This window comes from Sapajus apella, unplaced genomic scaffold (genome assembly GCF_009761245.1).
Source record: "Sapajus apella isolate SASKATOON/1434 unplaced genomic scaffold, GSC_monkey_1.0 scaffold49, whole genome shotgun sequence".
NCBI classification, from domain to species: domain Eukaryota; kingdom Metazoa; phylum Chordata; class Mammalia; order Primates; family Cebidae; genus Sapajus; species Sapajus apella.
Genome location: NW_022436989.1, coordinates 333,229 through 357,107, shown reverse-complemented (window position 1 = coordinate 357,107; position 23,879 = coordinate 333,229). Strand labels below are relative to the sequence as shown.

At 39.3% G+C, this 23,879-nt stretch overlaps 1 protein-coding gene across 1 annotated transcript; it reads left to right on the top strand.

Annotated features, from left to right (window-relative positions):
- Positions 1-11,191: 11,191 nt before the first annotated feature.
- LOC116526159 (olfactory receptor 2T4) lies at positions 11,192-12,212 on the top strand. The gene has a single exon (XM_032242462.1). It carries the CDS (start codon positions 11,211-11,213, stop codon positions 12,171-12,173), a length of 963 nt encoding a protein of 320 aa, XP_032098353.1. The 5' UTR covers positions 11,192-11,210; the 3' UTR covers positions 12,174-12,212.
- Positions 12,213-23,879: the final 11,667 nt, after the last annotated feature.

The window sequence follows — 23,879 nt, the reverse complement described above, 5'->3', positions numbered from 1 at the left end:
GACTAGACTCTGCTGCAGGCAGAGTCTCCCGCCTAGAAGCAGCAACGTGGCGGGTGAATCCCGCACCGACAACCAGGGTATCCAGGTCTGTCACGGGAACGGACTAGGCAGTTGGCATGACCCACGGAGAGCAACGAAAAGCAGGATGGTGCGATGGCCCACCTGAGCCACACGGGCAGGGGGCCGTGGCCGGTCATGCCACCCTGCCTGGGAAGCCATGCTTTTTCCGTGGATCAGGAGACCCCCATGAACCCAGGGTGGAACCCGAGCACAAAGCTGTGCAGATTCTCGGCGGCCACTCAGCTGGGGGCTCCCTAAGACCGCGGAGTTCCCGGGTGGGGGGGAGAGGGGCTGCTGCCATCACTCCCGCAGCCTACTGCCTAAGATGACTGAGCTCCGGGAAGGAGGCAGCCGCCATCACTGCAGCTGCGCCCCGCCGTCTCCCGGCGTCGCCGCGGCCCCGCCCCGCCGTCTCCCGCCGTCTCCCGCCGTCGCCGCGGCCCCGCCCCGCCGTCTCCCGCCGTCGCCGCGGCCCCGCCCCGCCGTCTCCCGCCGTCTCCCGCCGTCGCCGCGGCCCCGCCCCGCCGTCTCCCGCCGTCTCCCGCCGTCGCCGCGGCCTCGCCGCGGTTTCCCTGCTGCTGCTGGGGAGACTGGACAGTCCGGACGCAGGAGGAATCAGCCCAGCACAGCAGCTGCGGCCGATCGTGGCGAGACCCTGACCCGTCCCTCCTCACTGGGCTGGGCCTCCCTGCAGGAGTTCCAGCAGCTCCTGCCAGGGGTTCAGGGACCGAACTCTCAACTCCCTGGGACTGAGCCCCTGGGAGGAGGGGTAGCCATGATCTCCGTGAATCAGCAGACCTAGTCTTTCCCCGTTTGCTCTGAGGAATCCCAGGAGCCAGAATGAGTGCACTAAATTGAATCATTAGCACTAGTGTATTAAACAAAATAAAGATTCTTTAAGGTATTTAAAAAATACCCAGCACACCACACCCTCTCCATCAAGGGACAGCCCCAGCAGCAGGGGTGGCCAGACGTCGTGTACAAGACTGCTCTGCAGCCTCCGCAGGTAACACCGCCAGGTGCGGGAGGGGCCCAGGCAAATAGGATGTGGAGTGGACCCTCAGCAAAACACAGCAGCCCTGTGGAAGGGCGACCCGACTGTTAAAAGTAAAACAAACAGAAAGCAACAAAAAAAGTCCCCACAAAAACATCATCCAAAGGTCAGTAGCCTCAAAGCTAGACAAACTCATGAAGATGAGAAAGAATCAATTAAAAAATGCTGAAAACTCAAAAAGCCAGAGTGTCTCTTCTCCTCCAAATGATTGCAACACCTCTCCACAGAACTGGAAGGAAGCTAAGATGGATGAATTGACAGAAGTAGGCTTCAGAAGGTGAGCAATAACAAACTTCGCTGAGCTAAAGGAGCATGTTCTAAACCAATGTAAAGATGCTAAGAACCATGATAAAACATTACAGAAGCTATTGACCAGAATAACCAGTTTAGAGAGGAACGTAAATGATCTGATGAAGCTGAAAAACACAACACACTGCAAACATCAATAACCAAATAGAATAAGCATAGGAAAGAATTTCAGAGCTTGAAGACTATCTTGCTGAAATAAGACAAGATTAGAGAAAAAGAATTAGAAAACAAGTAGAAAAAAAGAAGTAGAAAATTAGAGATAAAGGACACATAGGCTCAAAACAAATTTGCTAAGCAGCAAAAAGCAGGGATTGCAATCCTAGTTTCTAACAAAACAGATTTTAAACCAACTAAGATCAAAAAAGACAAAGAAGGGCTTTACATAATGGTACAGGGATCAATTCAACAAGAAGAGCTAACTATCCTAAATATATATACACCCAATACAGGAGCACTCAGATTCATGAAACAAGTTCTTAAAGACCTACAAAGAGAGTAAGACTCTGACACAGTAATAGTGGGAGACTTTAACACCCCACTGTCAATATTAGATCATCAAGACAGAAAATTTAAAAGGATATTCAGGAGTTGAACTCAGCTCTTGGTCAAATAGCTCTGATACATATTTATAGGACTCTCCACCCCAAAACAACAGAATATGTATTATACTAAGTGCCACATGGAACTTACTCTAAAATTGATTACATAATTGGAATTAAAGCACTCCTCAGTAAATGCAAAAGTACTGAACTAATAACAAATGGTCTTTCAGATCACAGTGTAATCAAATTAGACCTCAAGATTAAGAAACGTACTCAAAACCACTCAACTACATGGAACTTGAACAATCTGCTCCTGAATGACTGCTGGGTAAATAATAAAATTAAGACAGAAATCAAGAAAGTATTTGAAACCAATGAGAACAAACCCAGAATCCCTGGGACACAGCTAAAGCAGGGTTGAGAGAGAAACTTTATGGCACTAAATGCCTACATAAAAAGCTAGAAAGATTTCGGATCAACACCTTAACATCACAATTAAAGAACTCGATAACCAAGAGCAAACAGAATGAAAATCTAACAGAAGACAAGAAATAACCAAGATCACAATGGAACTGAGAAGAAAGAAGAACCTTCAACAATTCAATGAATCTTCAGGCTTGTTTTTTGAAAAACGTAATTTAATAAACCACTAGCTAGACTAATAAAGCAGAAAAGAAAAGAATCAAATAGACACAATAAAAAATGATAAGAGGATATCATCACTGACCCCACAGAAATAAAAACAACCATCAGAGAATACTATAAACACCTCTATGCAAATAAACTAGAATATCTAGAAAAAAGGTATAAATTTGTAGACACAGACACCCTCCCAAGACTAAATCAGGAAGAGGTTGAATCCCTGAATAGATCAATAGCAAGTTCTGAAATTGAGGCAGTAACAGCCTACCAACCAGTAAAAGTTCAGGACCAGATAGATTTACAGCTGAATTTTGCCAGATGTGCAAAGAGGAGCTGGCACCATTTATTCTGAAACTATTCCAAACAATTTGGAAAGGAGAGACTTCTTCCTAACTCATTTTATAAGGCGAGCATCATACTGATAACAAAACCTGGCAGAGATACAACAGCAGCAACAACAAAAACCTCAGGCCAATATACTTGATGAACATAAATGCAAAAGTCCTCAATAAAATATTGACAAACTGAATCCAGCAACACATTAAAAAGTTTATCCACTACCATCGAGTCAGCTTCATACCTGGGATGTAAGGCTGGCTCAACATAGGCAAATCAATAAGCATAATCCATCACATAAGCAGTACTAAAGACAAAAATCACACGATTATCTCAATAGATTCAGAAAAAGCCTTTAATAAAATTCCACATCCTTTCATGTTAAAAACTCTCAATGAACTAGGTATTGATGGAACATATCTAAATAAGAGCCAATTATGACAAATTCACAGTCAATATCATACTGAATAGGCAAAATCTGGAAGAATTTCCCTTGAAAACCAGCCAAGAAAAGGATGCCCTCTGTCACCACTCCTGTTCAACATAGTATAAGAAGTTCTGGCCAGGGCAATTGGGCAAGAGAAAGAAATAAATGGTATTCAAATAGGAAGAGAGGAAGTCAAATTGTCTCTGTTTGCAGATGGCATTCTGCTATAACTAGAAAACCCCATTTTCTCAACTCAAAACTCCTTAAAGCTGATAAGCAACTTCAGCAAAGTCTCAGGATACAAAATAAATGTGCTAAAATCACACACATTCCTGTACACCAACAATAGATGAGAAGGGAGCCAACTCATGAATGAACTTCCATTTACAATTGCTACAAAAAGAATAAAATACCTAGGAATAGGGCTAAGAACAGAAGTGAAAGACTTCTTCAAGGAGAACTACAGACCACTGCTAAAGGAAATAAGAGAGGACACAAACAAATGGAAAAGAACTCCATGCTCATGGATGGGAAGAATTAATATCATGAAATGGCCATACTGCCCAAAGTAATTTATAGATTCAATGGTATGTCCACTAAACTGCCATTGGCATTCTTCATAGAATTACAAAAAAAAAAAAAAATTTTTTAAACTTATATGGAACCAAAAAAGGGCCTGCATAGCCAAGACAATCCTAAGCAAAAAGAACAAAGCTGGAGGCCTCATGCTACCTGATTTAAAACCATATGACATGGCTATAGTAACCAAAACAGCATGGCACTGGTTAAAAAAAAAAAAAAATCACAGAGACCAATGGAACAGAATAGAGATCTCAGAAATAAGACCGCATATCTACAACCACCAGACAAAAACAAGCAATGGAAAATGGATTTCCTGTTTAATAAATGGTGCTGGGAAAGCTGGCTAGCCATATGCAGAAAATTGAAACCGGACACCTTCCTTATACCTTATACAAAAAATTAATTCAGATGGATTAAATACTTAAATGTAACACCCAAAACTATAAACATCCTAAAAGAAAATCTAGGCAACACCATTCAGGACATAGGCACGGACAAATATTTTATTCAAAAACATCAAAAGCAATTGCAACAAAACCAAAAATTGACAATGGGATCTAATTAAACTAAAGAGCTTCTGCACAGCAAAAGAAACTATTATCAGAGTGAATGGACAACCTACAGAATGAGAGAAATTTTTTGCAATTTATTCATCTGACAAAGTCTAACATCCAGAATCTACAAGGAACTTAAGTTAAAAGAAAAAAACAACCCCATTAAAAAGTGGGCAAAGGATTTGAAAAGACATTTTTGAAAAGAAGACATTTATGTGGCCAAGAAACATATGAAAAGAAACTCAACATCACTGATCGTCAGAGAAACGCCAATTCAAACCACAATGAGTTACTACCTCATGCCAGTCAGAATGGTGATTATTAAAAAATCAAGAAACAACAGATGTTGGCAAGGTTGTGGAGACACAGGAACACTTTTAAACTGTTGGTGGGAGTATAAATTAGTTAAACCATTGTGGAGGACAATGTGGTGATTTCTCAAAGACCTAGAACCAGAAGGACCATTTGACCCACCAATCCTATTACTTGGTACATACCCAAAGGAACATAAGTCACTCTGTTATAAAGATACATGCATGGGTTTCTTCATTGCAGTACTGTTCACAATAGCAAAGACATGGAATCAACACAAATGCTCATCAGTGATAGACTGGATAAAGAAAACATGACACATATACAACATGGATTACTATGCAGCCATAAAATGGAATGAGATCATGTCCTTTGCAGAGATATGGATGGAGCTGGAAGCCATTATCCTCAGCAAACTACTGTAGGAACAGAAAACCAAACACCAAATATGCTCGCTTACAAGTGGGAGCTGAGCAATGAGAACACATGGACACAGGGAGGAGAGCAACACACTGGGACATCTCGGTGGCTGGGGGGAACATCGGGATAAATAGCTAATGTATGGGGGGCTTGACACCCGGGTGATGGGTTGATAGGTGCAGCAAACCACCATGGCACATGTTTACCTATGCAACAAACCTGCACGTTCTGCACGTATATCCCAGAACTTAAAATAGAATTTAATAAAATAGAAAAAATTTTAAATATACACACATGAAATATATAGATCGATAGATATGTAGATAGATATGCAAATACAATGTGGAAATAGAAAAAATGTACACAGGATTTAACAGACATTTCACAAAGCAACACTTAAATGCATAAACATGTCAAAAGTCATATAAACATTAGTAATCAAAAAGGCAAATTAAACAATGATATACCTATCAAATTGACTAAGATGGAAAAGTAAATGGAATTCAGTCCTAGTACAGGTAAAGTTTAGTGCTGTGATGCTGTAACACAAGTTGAAAACATTTTTGGACAGGGAATTTAATTGTTGGATATTAAGAAACTTGAAAAACTTTATATCTTCTTGCCAATCACTTTAGGAAAAACTACACTTAGAGAATGTTATCTGGGAGAGGTGGCAGGGGGAGAGTATGGAAATGTTGGTCAAAGGGTTAAAAGTTGCAGTTGTGTAGGATAAATAAGTCGAGAGATCTAACGTATAGCATGATGACCATAGTTAATGATATTGTATTGTATACTGGAAAGTAGCCTCTCGGCTTCAGCTGCTCTTAGCACATGTAGACACACACACAACACACACACACACACACACACACATGCCAAGTAAAGATGGACATGTTTACTTGCTTGACTATAGTAATCATTAGTAATAATTTCACTGTGCATATAACAATAGGTTGTATACCTTAAATATACGCGATAAAAAGATAATCCTTTGTAAATAAGCTATTTAAAATGTCAAACAATTTATCACTTAGAAATTTGAACACAATATAAATATTCACTATTTAGATTGTAATTGTGGTATAATTAATTTGATAGAATATCAATGTCTAATCACATATACACACGTTACCCATTTGATTGTGGTATAATTAGTTTGATAGAATATCAATGTCTAGTCACATATACACACGTTACCCATTTTAAATAGAACAGATTTAATGTACTAAAGTGGTTATGGGGTGGCAAAGAGGGCTGCAGGGAAGGCTGATGGAGCACGGAGCTGAGTGTTATCACCCAAGGACCAGGAGTTGTCACCTCATGTGGCAACCGGATATGCTCCTCAGTGCTGAGCTGATGGAAACCGCATGCCCAGGAATGCTTGTGTGACCGTTGCATGCTGATATGCAGTAACCCAGATGCCTGCGTCCCCACAAATACTGCTGAATCTTATTGTAAGCCTACAACCCCCACATGGCCCCTGCTGCCTGCAGTTGCTGCTGCTGCTGCGAGAGATCATCACCGGGAGCAGGAAATAAGACACAATTTCCTTCTTTCTCCTGCTCTCCAGTGTCTCCCCAGGGCCTGCACTCCATAGCCTTACAGGAAACGAGGCAGCACAGGAGTCAGGACAAGCTCTCTGCCGGCTGAAGCCCTGGAAGTCAGTGGAAGCTCCAGCCCTCAAGCGTGGGCCCAGCAAAGAGAAGACAGACACCATCCAGACAAAGGTTGTCATGAAGACATCCATGACATGGGAACATGATCAACAACATTCTAGAACACATGCACAGAAAACAGTTCAGAAATACTTGTCTGCAAGATCCAAGAGGGTGGAGTTGCTTTCACCTTGTTCCCTATTTTATTCCAGATGTCTGCTACATGGTGTATACTTCATAAATATTTAAGTTTAAAGGTAAGGTTTTGTTTATATCTGGACTATTACATTATGATTGATTTTTAAATTTTCTTTGTACCAGTTGTGTTTTTAGATTTTTTTAGTCATGTCAATATTTAAAATAAAAACAAACTTTAAAATTAAATGCATCCCTAAAGTGATACAGCTTGCAGGAGAGTGACAGAAGAAAGGACATAACAACCGAATGAAGAGGGACAGCAATGAAGATATGAAAAAGACAACCTCAATTTTAGTATGGAGTACATTACTGATTAGTGATACTGTCTTTGACACATCAATTGAAACTCTGAGTTTCAAAGCCTATATTTGTGAAAGATTGGAACACAAATAGCAATATTTTACAAAAATTTCTTGAAGTTTAAAGGAGACACAAAAACACACATAAAAATATTGTGTAAAACATAAAAGGCCAAATATATAACTAACTCATACATCATAAATAAAAATTCATTAGTGATGGCTAAATTTGAGATTATTGTTAATATTTGTTGAGATTTTCACTTTGTCAATAAAAGGAGGTTAAATGACAACAACAACAAAACAACTGGGTACAGTTGTGGGTGTCTGCAGTACCAACTATTCAGGAGACGAGGTGGAGGGGATCACTTGAGGCCAGGAGTTTGAGGCCTTCGTGTACTGTCATCACACCTGTGAAAAACTACTGCTCTACAGCCTGGGCAACATAGTGAGATCCTGTATCTTAAGAAAAAAGAAAAAAAACAGGAGAAGAAAACCAGAAAAAGGCAACAGAGACATCTATTAGCCTCTTTAGCTCCTTTATTTGCATTCTTCTTGAAAATCCCAGAGAGGATTTATTAACAGAAAACTTTTCTTTACACCCCTAATGGACACAGTGAAACCAGGGATGATGTAACTTTTCTATTTTCCTTTGCACACTTAAGCCAGCCACATACCATTAGCCCGTCTAAATGAGGGTCAAGACATTATCTGTTGGTGAGTCCACCAGACAGGCAGACAGTATTGCAGGAGCAAAAGGAAATCACGGTTCTTGACTTTTGTTTTGCTTTTGAAACATTTCTATTAGTTCTTGAACCGTATTTCCTCATTTTCCTCTATTAATCTGTTTTTATGGAGAAAAACCAATCTGTTTTCTTTTTCTTTTGAGTCTCATTTTATATAACACTTATTTACTACAACATATTAGTAAATAGGTTTTTTATTTCCAAGTATTTATGGACAAAATAATATATATTCTTCCTCTATTATTGAATTATATGTTTGTTTTAGTGAGATAAAAATTTTGCAGAAGAAAAACTTAATTTTTCTTTGAATGGAAATTATATCTTAGAGTTAGAAAACACTAGCAACAAATGCTTCAATCATATTTATGTTTTCCTGATAAAACTGGCAGTGAGTTATCTAAAACCCAAATTTTAAACTATGGAGGGAGGATTGTGTCCCCAAGAGAACTGAGGTAAGTGATATGGTTTGGGTCCCATACCTGGTATGGGACTGGTATACTTGCTCCATCAGGTTACCTGTGTGATGTTAGATACCCCAAAACTTGAATTTTTAAATCTGTAAATGGTGAAAATAAGATTTTATATGTCAGAGGCCCTTGAGGAAGATTAAATGTGGTAAACTGGCGTTTACAACAATTCCTAGGATACTGTAAGATTCAGATAAATGTTCAGTATTGCTCTACCACCACTATTAATTATCCCCCAACTTAAACATGCATTATGCTGTTTGGAAACTCAAGCAACGTGATAAAGAAAAACAAAAGAAAGAAGAAGACCAATTGTGCTGCATGTTGCAGACAGTGTTCCCTCGTCTGTCTGCTCCCCAGGTCAGCTGATCAGCCTGGCTTAATGACAGTGACTCCCATTTACAAAAGTGCAGGAGAGATTTGCCCAGCATCCACCTTCCCTCCAGCACTGCCCTCTTGCTCTCCCTCCACTCACTTAGCAAATAGCTGCCCGGTTTTCACATGTGCCAGTCACTGCGCTGGCCCTTACTTCACTCTGACCTCAAATACAGACTAGGTCAGCAGGTGCATGATTTGTCAGACTGTTTAAAAATTTTGCACAGGTGCTGACTTTCATTTGCCAGTGAGGGTGGGATTATAAAGGAATGTTATAATTTTAAATGCAGTATGTCCCATGTTTCACAAGCATTTAAATTAAGACACCAAATTCATTTGCAGTGTTGTCTACTGCAACAGCGCCCCAAAACTTAGAAATACGGTTTAATTTAGAATTATTAAAAGAATATAAAATGTATTTGAAACGTGGAAATTCTTCCTGAAAAATGACTGTATGTTAACCACTGCTAAAGTCTTCCCAGAAAAAGAAACCTATATTTTCTTCTTATTGATAAATACTAAAATTTAACATCTATCAGAAGTTGAAAAATTGCAAAGTTTTAATCTTAAGAGAAAATGTAGGAGTTATTAGTGATTCTCTTCAGAAAGGCTAAATGCATTTTGCTTCTGTTAGCCTTGTTAATTTATTTCATAACTATTCTAATCTGAAGTTGTACTTTAGATCATGTTTATATTTTTTTCCTGAGTAGATTGACTGTGACCTCCTCAAGCTTAATCAAATTTAATTTGCTTTGATTCCTGGACTATCTAACACAGAGGCAGGCTGTAAGGAGCAAGACAGAGGAGGGAATTGAAGTCAGAGACATCTTAGTGTTGTTTTAGTTTCTTCTCTGCCTCTTAGTTTCCATGAAAAAATTGACTGTAGCAGGCAATAAAGCAGATGATGTTTGCAAAAACAGCAAAAGTCGTGCCTGGTAAATGGCAGGGAGTTTCTAAATCCAAGTTATGGCCCCTGAGATTTAATGCAAATGACAGGAGCTTTTAAGGAGTTAAGCTTGGAGAAGCATACACTAGACACAAAGGAGATAGGATTCTCCATAAATCTCTGCTTAACCAAGATAAAAGTCAGAAATATGTGTTATATTAATATATGCATTTCTATTTGTAAATATCCATATAAAATGTATTCTTATATTTGTGAATCTGCACATATTATATATATGTATATATAAATGCACATCTATACATTTATATGAATTTATATAAAATAAGTGTAACCTGTATATATACAAGTTGTCTAAGACTACAGAAATTATCAAATCCAAATTCTTAAATATCTGAATAGATGATAAAATCAGCAAACTGAAGTAATGAAACTCATATTATTAGATAATAATAGTAATGGAGTCTGCAGAATAATTCATGTAGATATTAAGTGTTTGATTGTATATGTATTTATTCATCTGTAACTGGTAATATTCTAAGCACTTTTATTACTTTTCTGCATTTAATCTTCATCAACCCTGAAATCAAACTTTTTCATATTGTCTGTTTTTATGTTCAATGAACATAGAAATACCAGATAGAGGGGAGGCTGGGTCCACCTCGCAGTCCAGCCACTGACTCTGGGCTCCTCGTCCCATGCGCCTCGGGCTTCTGAGGTGTCTGGTGTGCAGAAGGACCCCGCCCTGCTCATGGGGATGTGTGGGGTTTTGCTCCATGAAACCACAGAGCCTCACAGCATTGTCCAATACTGTGGGTGGAAGAGTGCAAATGTTTGGTATGAGTTTTCCACAAATGATATTTTAGTCACTTTCTAAATAATTACTATATGAAATACACCTCTGAGAGTTTTTAAGTTTCTAGATGAACCCTTAAAGCAGAGAATGTAATTCACTTCAGACTTCCCTAAAAAACTCTAAAAGCAAGGGACCAACTTCTCTTTTTTTCCAATAATTCACTATTTGTGTCTGCATAGGGCAGTGACATGCCAGTTTCTAGGACTTGTATATAACAGATGCTCTCATCAGGAAATCTCATGACTCAGAACTGTAGCAATTTTAGTACAAATCACCATTTTGATCCGCAGTTGTGAATTCTTAGTTCCTGGTAAATGTGTTGTATTATAGATAATTTATAACCCCCAGATCTACAGGCCCATGGGCCTTTCTTTGCTTAGCACACACACACACACACACACACACACACACACTTGTTTCAGAGGCTAGAATAACAACCCCAAGCTTTCCTTGGTTACTTAGGTGAAACCTTATGGCCAACGTCACCTGGATGGCCAACCACACTGGATGGTCAGATTTCATCTTGGTGGGACTCTTCAGACAATCCAAACATCCTGCTCTACTTTGTGTGGTCATTTTTGTGATTTTCCTAATGGCATTGTCTGAAAATGCTTTCCTCATCCTTCTGATACACTCTGATGCCCACCTCCACACCCCCATGTACTTTTTCATCAGTCAATTGTCTCTCATGGACATGGTGTACATTTCTGTCACTGTACCCAAGATGCTCCTGGACCAGGTCATGGATGTGAATAAGATCTCAGCCCCTGCGTGTGGGATGCAGATGTTCCTCTATGTGACACTAGCAGGTTCGGAATTTTTCCTTCTAGCCGCCATGGCCTATGACCGCTACATGGCCATCTGCCATCCTCTCCGTTATCCTGTCCTCATGAGCTATAAGGCGTGTTTGTTCCTGGCATCGGGCTGCTGGTTCCTGGGCTCAGTGGATGGCTTCATGTTCACTCCCATCACCATGACCTTCCCCTTCTGCGGATCCCGGGAGATTTATCATTTCTTCTGTGAAGTTCCTGCTGTATTGAAACTCTCCTGTTCAGACACCTCAATCTATGAGATTTTCATGTACCTATGCTGTGTCCTCATGCTCCTCGTTCCTGTGACAATCATTTCAAGCTCCTATTTATGCATCCTCCTCACTATCCACAGGATGAACACAGCAGAGGGCAAAAAAAAGGCCTTTGCCACCTGCTCCTCCCATCTGACTGTGGTCATCCTCTTCTATGGGGCTGCCATCTATACCTACATGCTCCCCAGCTCCTACCACACTCCCGAGAAGGACATGATGGTATCTGTCTTTTATACCATCCTCACTCCAGTGCTGAATCCTTTGATCTATAGTCTTAGGAATAAGGATATCATGGGGGCTCTGAATAAAATGTTAACTGTGGGACCTGCCTTTCAAAAAACTATGAAGTAGACCATTTTGACAGTAATTTAGTTTTCCTTCTCTCTGCACGCCAGATATGAGAGTGTTGGTCCCGTGTTATTTCCCAGACTCTGCGACTGCCCTGGTGTTTCATCTTATTTTCACACCTCTTTTAGAAATTGCTTCCCTGTACTAGAAAGCTTTTCAATTTTACACTCTGTCTCGCTTCAAAATGCATTAATCAGTCATATTATATTGATGTTACAGTTACTGAAGTTCATAACTACTTTCTGATTCTATAGGAGATTTTCATATTCTGGAAATACATAATGATACTATTTAGAAGATAAAAGTTATAAAGTATAAAATGGAGAGAGAGGGAGAAATGAAAAAGCAAAAAGAGTTCACAGTTAACAATAGTTGGGTCTATGTAAAGGGTACATAGATGTTCTTTGTACTACTTTTATTTATGCTAGTTTTCTGTAAATTTGAAATTAATTTTAAATAAATAATTAAAATATGTCTCCCCTCCCTCCTCACCTTTTTTGAGTTGTATTCTCTGTTTGATGGCAGTGCTCATGATACAATACTTTATAAAACTTACTGATATTGATGTAGCTGTTCACTGCTGGGACAATTCCAGCCATTTATACACCCTTATTGGAGGCTGTCTTGGCCAACATGGTTTGTTCCTGAAAGATGAAGGACTGCTATTGAGGATTAACAGTCTTTACCAAGTGGTAGGTTTTGAATCCAGAATTTCGTTAAGAGATTATAGAAAACATATTAGCCTGGGGAGAAAATAAGTTTTAGGGACAATTTCTAGCACAAAGTGATATCTGAGCTGAGTTTTCAAGTATGTAAGTTTCAGAGAAATAAGATGTAGAGTATCAAATATTCAATTGTCCACTTATCCAGTAAATATTTGTTATGCTATATTAAATCTAAAATACTTATTAAATAAAATTCAAATATGAATACTACATACTGCTTTCCCCAAGGAATTTGAACATTAGCCTGGCGTGGTAGCATGTGTCTATAATCCCAGCTACTTGGGAGGCTGAAATGGGAGGACCAGTTGAGCCCAGAAGGTTGAGGCTATAATGAGCCATGATCACACCATGTTCCAGAACCTGCGCATCTGGACATTGCTGTACTTTTTTTTAACAAGCCTTGCTCTGTCACCTAGGCTGGAGTGCAGCGATGCGTCTCGGCAACCTCCATCTCCTGGCTTCAAGGGATTCTTGTGCCTCAGTTTCCTGAGTAGCTGGAATTACAGGTGTGTGCCACCACGTCCAGCTAATGTTTTGCATTTTTAGTAGAGACGGGGTTTTTCTATGTTGGTCAGGCTGGTCTTGAATTCCCAGTCTCAAGTGATCCACCCACCTTGGCCTCCCAAAGTGTTGGGATTACAGGTACGAGTCACTGTGCCTGACCTATTGCTGTAATTATTGCATCACTGTGGTCATTAATGTGTATATTTTTGTTAAGTTGTTTTCTTGGCTTAATTCAATATGGCTTAGAAATATGGGATGCATATTTCAAACATTGTAGAAGTCTCTTGAGTTTCTTATGTGGCTGAGAACAGTTTATATTGTATAGGAAATTAATAACTTTTAGGCAATAATTATATTATTCCTTGAAGCCTTTCTGCCCTGCTCCTCTTACAGGGCACTTTGCCTGCTCCATCCACTCCTGAGTGTTCTTTGCACCTGGAGGGACCTGCTCTGCCTGCTTCAGGCTTTAGGAGGGCAGACATAATGTGGGTCACTTCTCCACTTCTACCCCAGGCCCTTGAGTGCATCTCAATGTCAAGGTTTATTAAACAGAAGAAGAAACTGCTCTTCCCTTCCCAAAACAAATTGATTCTCCTTTTAGATCTCACAAATAAGTGAGAATATGTGATGTTCATCTTTCAGTGCCTGACTTATTTTACTTAACATAATGACCTCCAGTTTCATCCATGTTGTTGCAAATTAAAGGATCTCATCACTTTTTATGGCTGAATAGTACTCCATTGTATACAAATACCACATTTTCTTTATCCATTTATCTGTTGATGGATACTTAGGTTGCTTCAAAATCTTGGCTATTGTGAAAAGTGCCACAACAAACAGGAGAGTGCAGATACCTCTTTGATACAGATTTCCATTATTTTGGGTATATCCAGTGGGATTGATGGATCATTTTTAGTTTCTTGAAGAACCTCCAAAACTTTCTTCACGGTGGTTGTACTAATTTACATTCTCACCAAGAGTGTATAGTGGTTCCCTTTTCTCCACATCCTTGCCAGCATTTGTCGATGTCTTTTGGATATAAGCCATTTTAACTGGGGTGAGATTATATCTCATTGTAGTTTTGATTTGCATTTATTTTATAATCAATGATGTTGAGCACCCTTTACTATGTGTGGTGGCAATTTGTATGTCTTCTTTGGAGAAATGTGTATTCAGATCTTTTGGCCATTTTATAATTAAATTATTAGATTATTTTTTCTAGACAGTTGTTTGAGCTCCTTATATATTCTGGTTATTAATCCCTTATCAGATGGGTAGTTTGCGAATATTTTCTCCCATTCTGTGGATTGTCTCTTCATTTTGTGGAGTGAGTGTTTCCTTTGCGTGCAGAAGCTTTTTAACTTGATGGGATCCCATTTGTCTATTTTTGCTCTATTGTCTGTGCTTATGGGGTATTACTCAAGAAATTTTTGCTCAGACCAATGTCCTGGAGAGTTTTCTCAATGTTTTCTTGTAGTAGTTTCATAATTTGAGGTCTTACATCTAAGTCTTTAATTTACTTTGATTTGATTTTTGTATATGGTGAGAGATGGGGTGTAGTTTTATTCTCCTGTATGTGAATATCCAGTTTTCCCAGCACATTTATAGAAAAGACTATCTTTTCCCTAGTGTATGTACTTGGCACTTTTGGTTACAAATGAGTTTACTGTAGATGTGTGGATTTGTTTCTGGGTTCTCTATGCTGTTCCATTGATCTATGTGTCTGTTTTTGTGCCAGTATCATGCTGTTTTGGTTACATAGCTCTGTAGTATAATTTGAAATCCAGTTATGTGATTCCTCCAGTTTTGGTTTTTGCTAAAGATAACTTTGCCTATTCAGGGTCTTTTACGGTTCCTTATAAATTTTAGGATTTTTTTTCTAATTCTGTAAAGAATGTCGTTCGTATATTGATAGGGAGTGCACTGAATCTGTATGCTGCTTTAGATAGTATGGACATTTAAAAAATATTCATTTTTCCCATTCATGAATGTGGAATACCTTTCCACTTTTTTGTTTCCTCTTCGGTTTGTTTCGTCAGTGTTTTATAGTTTTTATTATAGAGATCTTTCACTTCTTAGGTTAATTCCTTAGTATTTAATGTTATTTATGACTATTATAAATGAGATTACATTTTTTTCATCTTGTTCACTATTGGCATATAGAAATGCTTCTGATTTTTAAATGCTAATTTTGTATTCTGCAATCTTACCGAATTTGCTCATCAGTTCCAAGAGTTTTTTGATGAAGTCTTTAGGTTTTTCCAAATATAAGGTCATATAATCTGCAAACAAGAATAATTTTACTTCTTCCATTCCAATTTGGATGCCCTTTATTTCATTCTGTTGTCTAATTGCTCTAGCTAAGACTTCCAGTATTATATTAAACAATAGTAGAGAAAGTGGGCATCTTTGTCATGATCTAGATCTTAGAGTAAAGGGCTCTAGTTTTTCCCCATTCAGTACACTAGCTGTGTGTCTATCATATATAGCTTTTATTGTATTGAGTTGTGTCCTTTCTATCTTCAGTTTTTTTTAACAGTTTTTATCATGAAGTGATGTTGAACTTTATCAAATGGTTTTTTTAGCATCAGTTGAAATGATCATATGGTTTTTATCCTTCATCTGTTAATATGATGCATCACATTGATAAATTTGTATATGTTGAACCATCCTTGCATCTCAAGGATAAATCCCACTTGGTCATGATGAGGGATATTTCTAATGTATTGCATGCCAATTGTATTCTCTAGCTCTAGAATTTCTACTTGATTCTTTTCAATGATTTCAATCTCTTTGTTAAATTTATCTGATAGAATTCTGAATGCCCTCTCTGTGTTTTCTTGAATTTCTCTGAGTTTCCTTAAAACAGCTACTTTGAATTCTCTGTCTGAAAGGCCACATATCTCTGTTTCTACATGGTTGTTCCCTATTGGCTATTTAGTTTATCTGCTGAGGTCATGTTTTCTGGGATAGTGTTGATGCTAGTAGATGATCCGTGTCTGGGCATTGAAAAGTTATGAATTTATTATAGTCTTTACCATCTGGACTTGTTTGTACATATCCTACTTAGGAAGACATTCCAGATATTCAAAAGGACATGTGTGTTGTGATCTAAGGTGTGTCTACTTTAGGGGGCACACCAAGCCCAGTAATGCTGTAGCTCTTGCAGACTCATCGAGGTACCACCTTGATATTCTTGAACAAGATCTGGATGAATTCGACAGATTACCAGACAAACACTCTTGTCTTTCTTCCAAACAGAATCTTTGTCTGTGTTCTGAGCCACTTGGAACTAAGGGTGGAGTTACATAAGCACCCCTGTGGCAACCACCACTAAAAGTGCCCTGGTTCAGGTCTGAAGCTAGCCCAACACTGAATCTCAGCCACAGCCTGCTGTAACCACTTCATAACTACCACTCATGGTTGCTCAAGGCCTCACAGCTCTAAAATCAGCAGGTGGGAAAGCCAACCAGGCCTGTGTCTTTCTCTTCAGGGTAGTGAGGTCCCCTAGGCCCCAGGAAGGTCCAGAGGGCCATCCGGGAGCCAGGGACAAAAGTAAAAATCCTTAGAAATCTGCCCGATATTCTATGGTATCACAGCTGAGCCGGCACTCAAACCATAAGATACAGTCTTTCTCACTCTTCCCTCCCCTTTTCAAAAGCAGAGGAGCCGCACCCCGTGGCCAGGGCTGCCACATGCCCATGGGGAGTATTGCCAGACTACTGCTGATGCTCCCTGAGGTCCAAGGGCTCTTCTGTCCGTTTGTGGTGAAGCCTCCTTGGCTTGGGACTCACCTTTCAGGGCAGTGGGCTCCCCTCTGGCCCAGGGCAGGATTGGAAATGCGTCCTAAGAGCCAAGTCCTAGAATTGAGGACCCCAGGAGCCCACTTGGTGCTCTACCCTCCTGAGGCCTAGCTGATACCTAAGGTCCAAGACAAAGTCCTCTTTACTCTTTCCTCCATGGTTTTTTTAAGCAGAGGGAGTTTCAGCCCCATAGCCACCACATGGGGGAATGTGCTGAGTCTCACCTGCAGCCAGTCATGTGAGAGGCTCATCCAAGGCCCTCAGTGTGGTACCTGAGTGTCACTGCTGGTTATTCAGGGCTCAAGGGCCCTTGAGTCAGCAGGTGATGAATGCTGCCAGGATCGGATCCTTCCCTTCATGACAGCGGGTTCCCTTCTGGCCCAAGGAGTGTCTAGAAATGTCTAAACTCTGGGGCCTGGAAATGGGGGGGAGGGGTGGGCAGGCAATTATTAGATCATTGATGAAAAGCTCAAAGCCCTGGCACAGTGGTACTGATTAGCTGTAGTGATTTCTCATGACTCTGACTGGTGCCGTATCCCACTGTGGATGAGCTGATATCCAAGACACAAGAAAAAGTTCTCCTCACTCTTCCTTATCTTCTCAAGTGGAGGGAAGGGTTTTTTTCTGGAGTCACAGACTGTGCAGCCTGGGGCTAGGGAAGAGGTTCCAGCACTTCCTCAGTTGCCCTGGCTGGTGTCTCAGTAAGTCGTGTCCTGCCCAGTCCACAGGATCTGGGCCAGTTCAGCACTAGGGCTCACTTAGGAGTTGTGGTCATTGTGGCCTGGACTGCCTTTCAGGTTCCTTTTAAGACCCCAGAGCACTTTAATCCACGGTGGAGAGGCTTGCAGTAACTCAAGTGCTGACTGCTGGGATTGGCAATTGCCCTCAGGCTAGGATTAGTCTAAATGCTCCTCCATGGTGGGCATCAGCTGAGTGTGGTCCCGTTCTGTTTTCTGCTATGACAGGGCAGCACTGAGTTCGATGCCTCACAATTGCCAAGCTCTCCCTCTCTCCAGCGCACAGAACTGCTCTTTGCACCATGCCAGTTCTGCTGGGGGACGAGGCAAGGATGCATTTGCAATTCACAATTGTTCTTTTATCGCTTCAGTATTCCTTTCAGCAATATAAAGTTAAGGCCAGGTACTGTGAGTGCTCACCTCATTTTTTTTTCTTTTGTATAAAGGTGTTTTGGTGTGTAGCTCAGGAGTTCAAGACCAGCCTGGGAAATATGGTGAAACCCCACCTCTACTAAAATAAGAAAAATTTGCTGGGCATTAGTCCCAGCTACTCAAGAGGCTGGGCCATGGGAATTGCTTGAAGCTGGGAGGCAGAGGTAGCAGTGAGCTGAGATGGCACCACTGCACTCCAGCCTGGGTGAGGGAGCATGATTCCATTTCAAAACAAACAGACAAACAAAAACAGGGGCAGAATGGATGCTGACAGCCTGAACTCAACTGATACTAGTGAGATGGAGAAATTGTTTGATTTAGGTATACTTTAAAGGAAAAGGGAAACAACCCATCTCATGGATTAGATGTATTAGAGAAAGAAAAAAGTATCAGTAAACAAGTGTATAAAGATTTTCCCTAGGTTCAACAGAAACAGCTAATTGATGGGTCCTGATATCCAATAACACATAATCTTCTGAATTTATACCCAGATTTGACAACCATGCCATGATGTTTAGAAAACTGAGCTCATGCCAAATGTTAATAGAGAAAAATACACAAATCTCTCTAAAACTGTTCTTCCCTGGTCAGCTTGGATGTGATGCAATGATCTAAGGTTTTGAAATTCCACTTTTGGGACTACAAACTGATTTTTAAAAACTGATTATTTAAAGAAAAAATACTATTTATAATAATATAAACAATCATAATAATACTATTAGCCAATCACTCAAAGTATAGTCACTCACTGAATCCTCATTACAAACCTCATTCTTAGCTCCAATTAGTTGTTGGCAGTTTTTATTTTGCTTACTAGTATGTCACTAGCTTCCAATATAATGCCTGACACATAGTAGGTACTCAAATTTCATTGATGAATAAATTATTTCTTTTTCTGTTCAGAGTAGAACCTGAATTTCTTCATATAATAGGATGGTCCTCTATTGTATCTGATATCTGACTGACAGTCACTTATTTCCTTTTTCATAGTTGAATGAAGAATTAATTTCAAAACTCAAAGTATGATGTTTCTAGAGATAAGCTGAGCAAATGCTGATTGGCAGGAAATATAGTGGAAGTGTTGTATAATCAAAGAAAGCTATAGTAGCTTCTTATCCATATGTATAACTATCTTGATTATAGTTCCTTACTATAATCGCTCACAAATATAAAAATAAATAATTCAAAGTTAAGATTGTGATGATAGAAGTAACAGTCGTGGTTGGGTTGATACAGCTGTTTTGGTGATTTTACATATATACATGCAAACATATATGTATGCATACATACAAATATATATGTGACTCAGAAGAGGAGACTCTCACCAGGGAAGTGAAATAGACACTTTCCTATATATTGCTATTAATGGTATAATAAAATTCATCTTGAGGTTCATTTGGCAATGTGTGTTTTTGTTTCATGACCCAGAAATTTCACTTCTTGAAAATTATTCTAAAGAAGCAAAGTTGCACATGGATATTTCTGTACAAATTTACCCATTGCACTGCTGTCCATAAGAGCCAAAATATAGAACCAAGCTAGAGAACTGATTAAAATTATTGTTTTTATTCATAATAATTTACCATAAGACCATTAAAATCTGATGTCAGAACTGTGAAACTGGTTATCATATATTTTGAAATGAAAGAATGAAGTAAATGTACTTAATATGACCTATCTACTTTCATCCATTCATAAGAATATACACCAAAACATAAGACTGGTTCTCTGACTGATGGAGTGGTATAGTGTTAGTAATTTCAATTACTTGCACTAACTCCAATGTCAGGTAGTCACAAAAAGAACTCATCCCAGGCCTCTGAGCCTGATATTTTCCCAGAGCAATGGAGCATAGTGAAGCTTCCCAAACAACTGTCACAATTTTTACTTTTTGGGTGTCTTAGAGTAATGTGATAAGAATTTTCCATACTTTTAAAATTCTCTAAAATTAGGTTTTCCTTTTTAAAATAAAGCAAACACTTATATTTCCAAATAAAAGTGGCATGTCCTATATGTATGTATGTTCACTGCAGCACTATTTGCAATAGTAAAGACATGGAATCAACCTAAGTGCTCGTCAACAGTTGGTTGGATAAAGAAACTGCGGTACAAATACACCATGGAATACTACACAGCTGTAACAAAAGAAAAAAAATGTCCTTTGCAGTACCATGGATGCAGCTCGAGGCCATCATCCAAAGAGAATTAATGAAGGAACAGAAAACCAAATACCCACATCTTCTCACTTTTGAGTGGGGCTAAGCATTAGGTACATATAAACATGAAGATAAGAGCAGCAGACCCTGGCTGGGCGCAGTGGCTCATGCCTGTAATCTCAGCACTTTGGGAGGCCAAGGCAGTCGGTTCATGAGGTCAAGAGGTCGAGACCATCCTGGCCAACATGGTGAAATTTCGTCTCTACTAAAATTACAAAAATTAGCTGGGTGTGGTGGTGCATGCCTGTAATCCCAGCGGGGAGGCTGAGGCAGGAGAATCCCTTGAACCTGGAAGGCGGAAGTTGCAGTGAGCTGAGATCACGCCCTGCCCTCCAGCTTAGTAACAGAGTGAGACTCAATCTCAAAAAAAAAAAAAAAAAAAAGAACAACAGACCCCGGGGACTACCAGTCAGAGAACCTACCTGTCAGGTACTATGTCCACTCTCTAGTGATGGGATTATTCATTTCCCAAACCTCAGTATCATGCAATAGACTCATGTAACAAACCTGCACATGTACCTCCTGAATCTAAAATAAAATAATGGAAATAATAAGAGTAATACTAAGAGACTCAAATTTTTAAAAGGCATATTATCCTTGGAATGAGAACCACCAATTGAGGATAAAGTGATTTTCATCAACTTCATCTCGTATCATGTGTTCAAAGGGTTTCCATAAGTTGGATTTTTCCACTAATTAAACTGTTCAGTAAGAGCCTGCCTGATGTACTTTCTTAACAGATTGTTTAGTGCCTTTACTGAATTTGAAATTACAAAAGTTTTTCTCAGTGACATTTTGTAAATGAGTGATGTTTATTGGGAAGCTGCTTAATGGAAGAGAAAATGAAAGGATTAGATCATGACTATTGTTAAAGTGAGAAATTAAATGACCACATGAAAAACTTCTCTTTCTTTGATATTTTTCCAGTCTTACTCATTTTCCCTCTAGGGAAACAGAGTCTGGTGATGAAACGTCCACTAAACAGTTGTTCTCAAGCTGTTACTTAAAACAAACAAACAAACACATTGCATCTTCAAGAGGCAGCCTAACCACTTGTTTTGGAACACCTTCTCTGCCCGCCATTTAGATGTTTTGAGTCAAGTTTTCCTTTGCAATCAGAACCAGTTTAATTGATATTCCTTCTGTATTATTAGAAAGCATTTTCTCCATGAGAAGTCTCAGGACGTTTATGATGTCATATTCTAGATTACTTAAACTCCTCTCTGGTTCCTGGAGCTGTGTGCCCCAAAGTGTGCATGGTACTGAAGTGTGAAAGCCACATCTCCAGTACAGTGGTCATCTTCAAATACTCCTGTTTGCTCTACCTTGAGCTTCATTTCTGCCCTTGGGCGCGTTTTTTCCTATCCCAATCCAAAACTTGTAACTGGCACTCTATTTTTTTGAAGCTTGTGCCTTTTAACCTGGACCTCCTTTCATCTTTTCAAGGAAAAATGCTAATATGAAGACAGAAAAGAAGATTAATAAGGTTCCCTTTTATCTTTTGTTTCTAAGATCTCACCTCTTGTGAAGTTGTCTGTAAACAATTTTGCCTTTACCTAATATTCCTCTCTCTGGATATATTATGCCTGTAAGTGATCCACTATAAATTTTTATCTCCATTTCCAGGGTAAGAAAGCCATTTGGCTCTTTTAGATAATATGTTTGGGTAGGGGAAAAACAAATAGGGAAGTTTACTCATTTGAGATAATTCAGATATTTTGTGCACGTTCAGTTCCCACAAACTCGGTATCTTCTAAATTACAGGGAATTAGGTAAGATGATCAAAATAATTAAATCGAATGGGATTGGAAAGTAAGAATTTTGGTAGTGTTATGAGCAACTGGCGTGTTTTACCTTAAGAAGATTGGATTGAAGAAAATGAATTAAGTATAGTCCAGGAGTACAGAGGTAAATATTTTTGACTGAACTAACAAAGGTGAAACTAGACAAAAACATAGTTGTCAAAACTAAAACCATAGATTACTGTTGAACTGTGTTTGAGTACTGTCAGAGTCTTCATTTACCACACTTAAAGATACATTTTTCAGGGAAAAGTGGAACTTTTACAATTGAATGGAGTCACCAACCAGTTGAGCATAAATAACCATGGAAATACTTGAGGGAGGCTGTACATTTTCTGTTGTTTCATCTACAAAATATCCACTCGTGTGTATTTAATTCTTTTTAATTTTAATTTTTTTTCAACTTTTATTTTATATTTGGGTGGTACACGTGCAGGGTTGTTACCTGGTAATATTTTGTGATGGTGAGGTTTGGGGTGCAAATGATTCCGTCACCCAGGCACCCAGCATAGTGCCCAATAGTTTTTGACCCTTGGCCCTCTCTTTCCCTTCTAATAGTCTCTACTTTCTATCATTGCCGTCTCTATGACCGTGAGTACATAAATGTTGAGCTCCTATTTGTAAGTGCCACTCACTTATTTAAAACAAACATTGCTTTCTTGCAAAAATGTTTGGACTAGAAGTAACCAAACGGTCAACCACCCTGCTAGCATTCTGATAGATTCAGTCACTATTTTGTGAACTTATTTTATTGATTGCTATTTATGACCCATTTTGGACACACTAAGAGACAGAATCTGAAAGACAGGAACACTCTTGCTTGTGGTGGTTGGTTGGTCAGATGTTGTCAGTCAGGCTATGTTGAAAGCACAGGTATAACACTTCCTGTAAGGTTAGAAGGGACCAAATGGCCTGCGTATTCCCATTGCCTTCCTCACTGCTGTCATCAGCCTGCTTTCTGTTCCAAAGATCAGTTTTATTCACATTTAAGTGGTCTTCAAAGTCAGCCATTTGTCACAAGCAATGTCATAGAAGCCATCAAAGTAAATCTTTCTATCATTTGTGCTCTCAAATTAATAGAACAAGCTTGGAATGAGAAAAGATGAAGTGTTCTAGGAGTAGTCAATTGGTATAGAGACCACCTAATACATGCAAGGCTGTGTGAATGGCTGCGGATATAAGGACTATTTAGAGGGTGACTCTACCTTCAGACAGCTCATATTATATTTGAGGAGACAGGAGCATGCAGCAAATAAAAACAACAAAGAGAGTTATAGAAACAAGTTGAAGAGGTGCCATGAGGACAAGCCAGAGCACATCACAGACTCAAGGTTTCTTCATTAAACTCAGGTAACCATCTGAGTGTGATCCATCTTATTGAGGTATGAAATACAAAGTTCATAGTACATGATGAGTAAAATAAATCATCAGGGTCTAGAATGCATTAGTAAAGCGTATTCCCCATTCTTCAATCTCCATTCAATTCAGCA

What these genes read in the sequence shown, in the direction of transcription:
- LOC116526159 (XM_032242462.1), top strand. Translation starts at nt 11,211, where the DNA reads ATGGCCAACGTCACCTGGATGGCCAACCACACTGGATGGTCAGATTTC.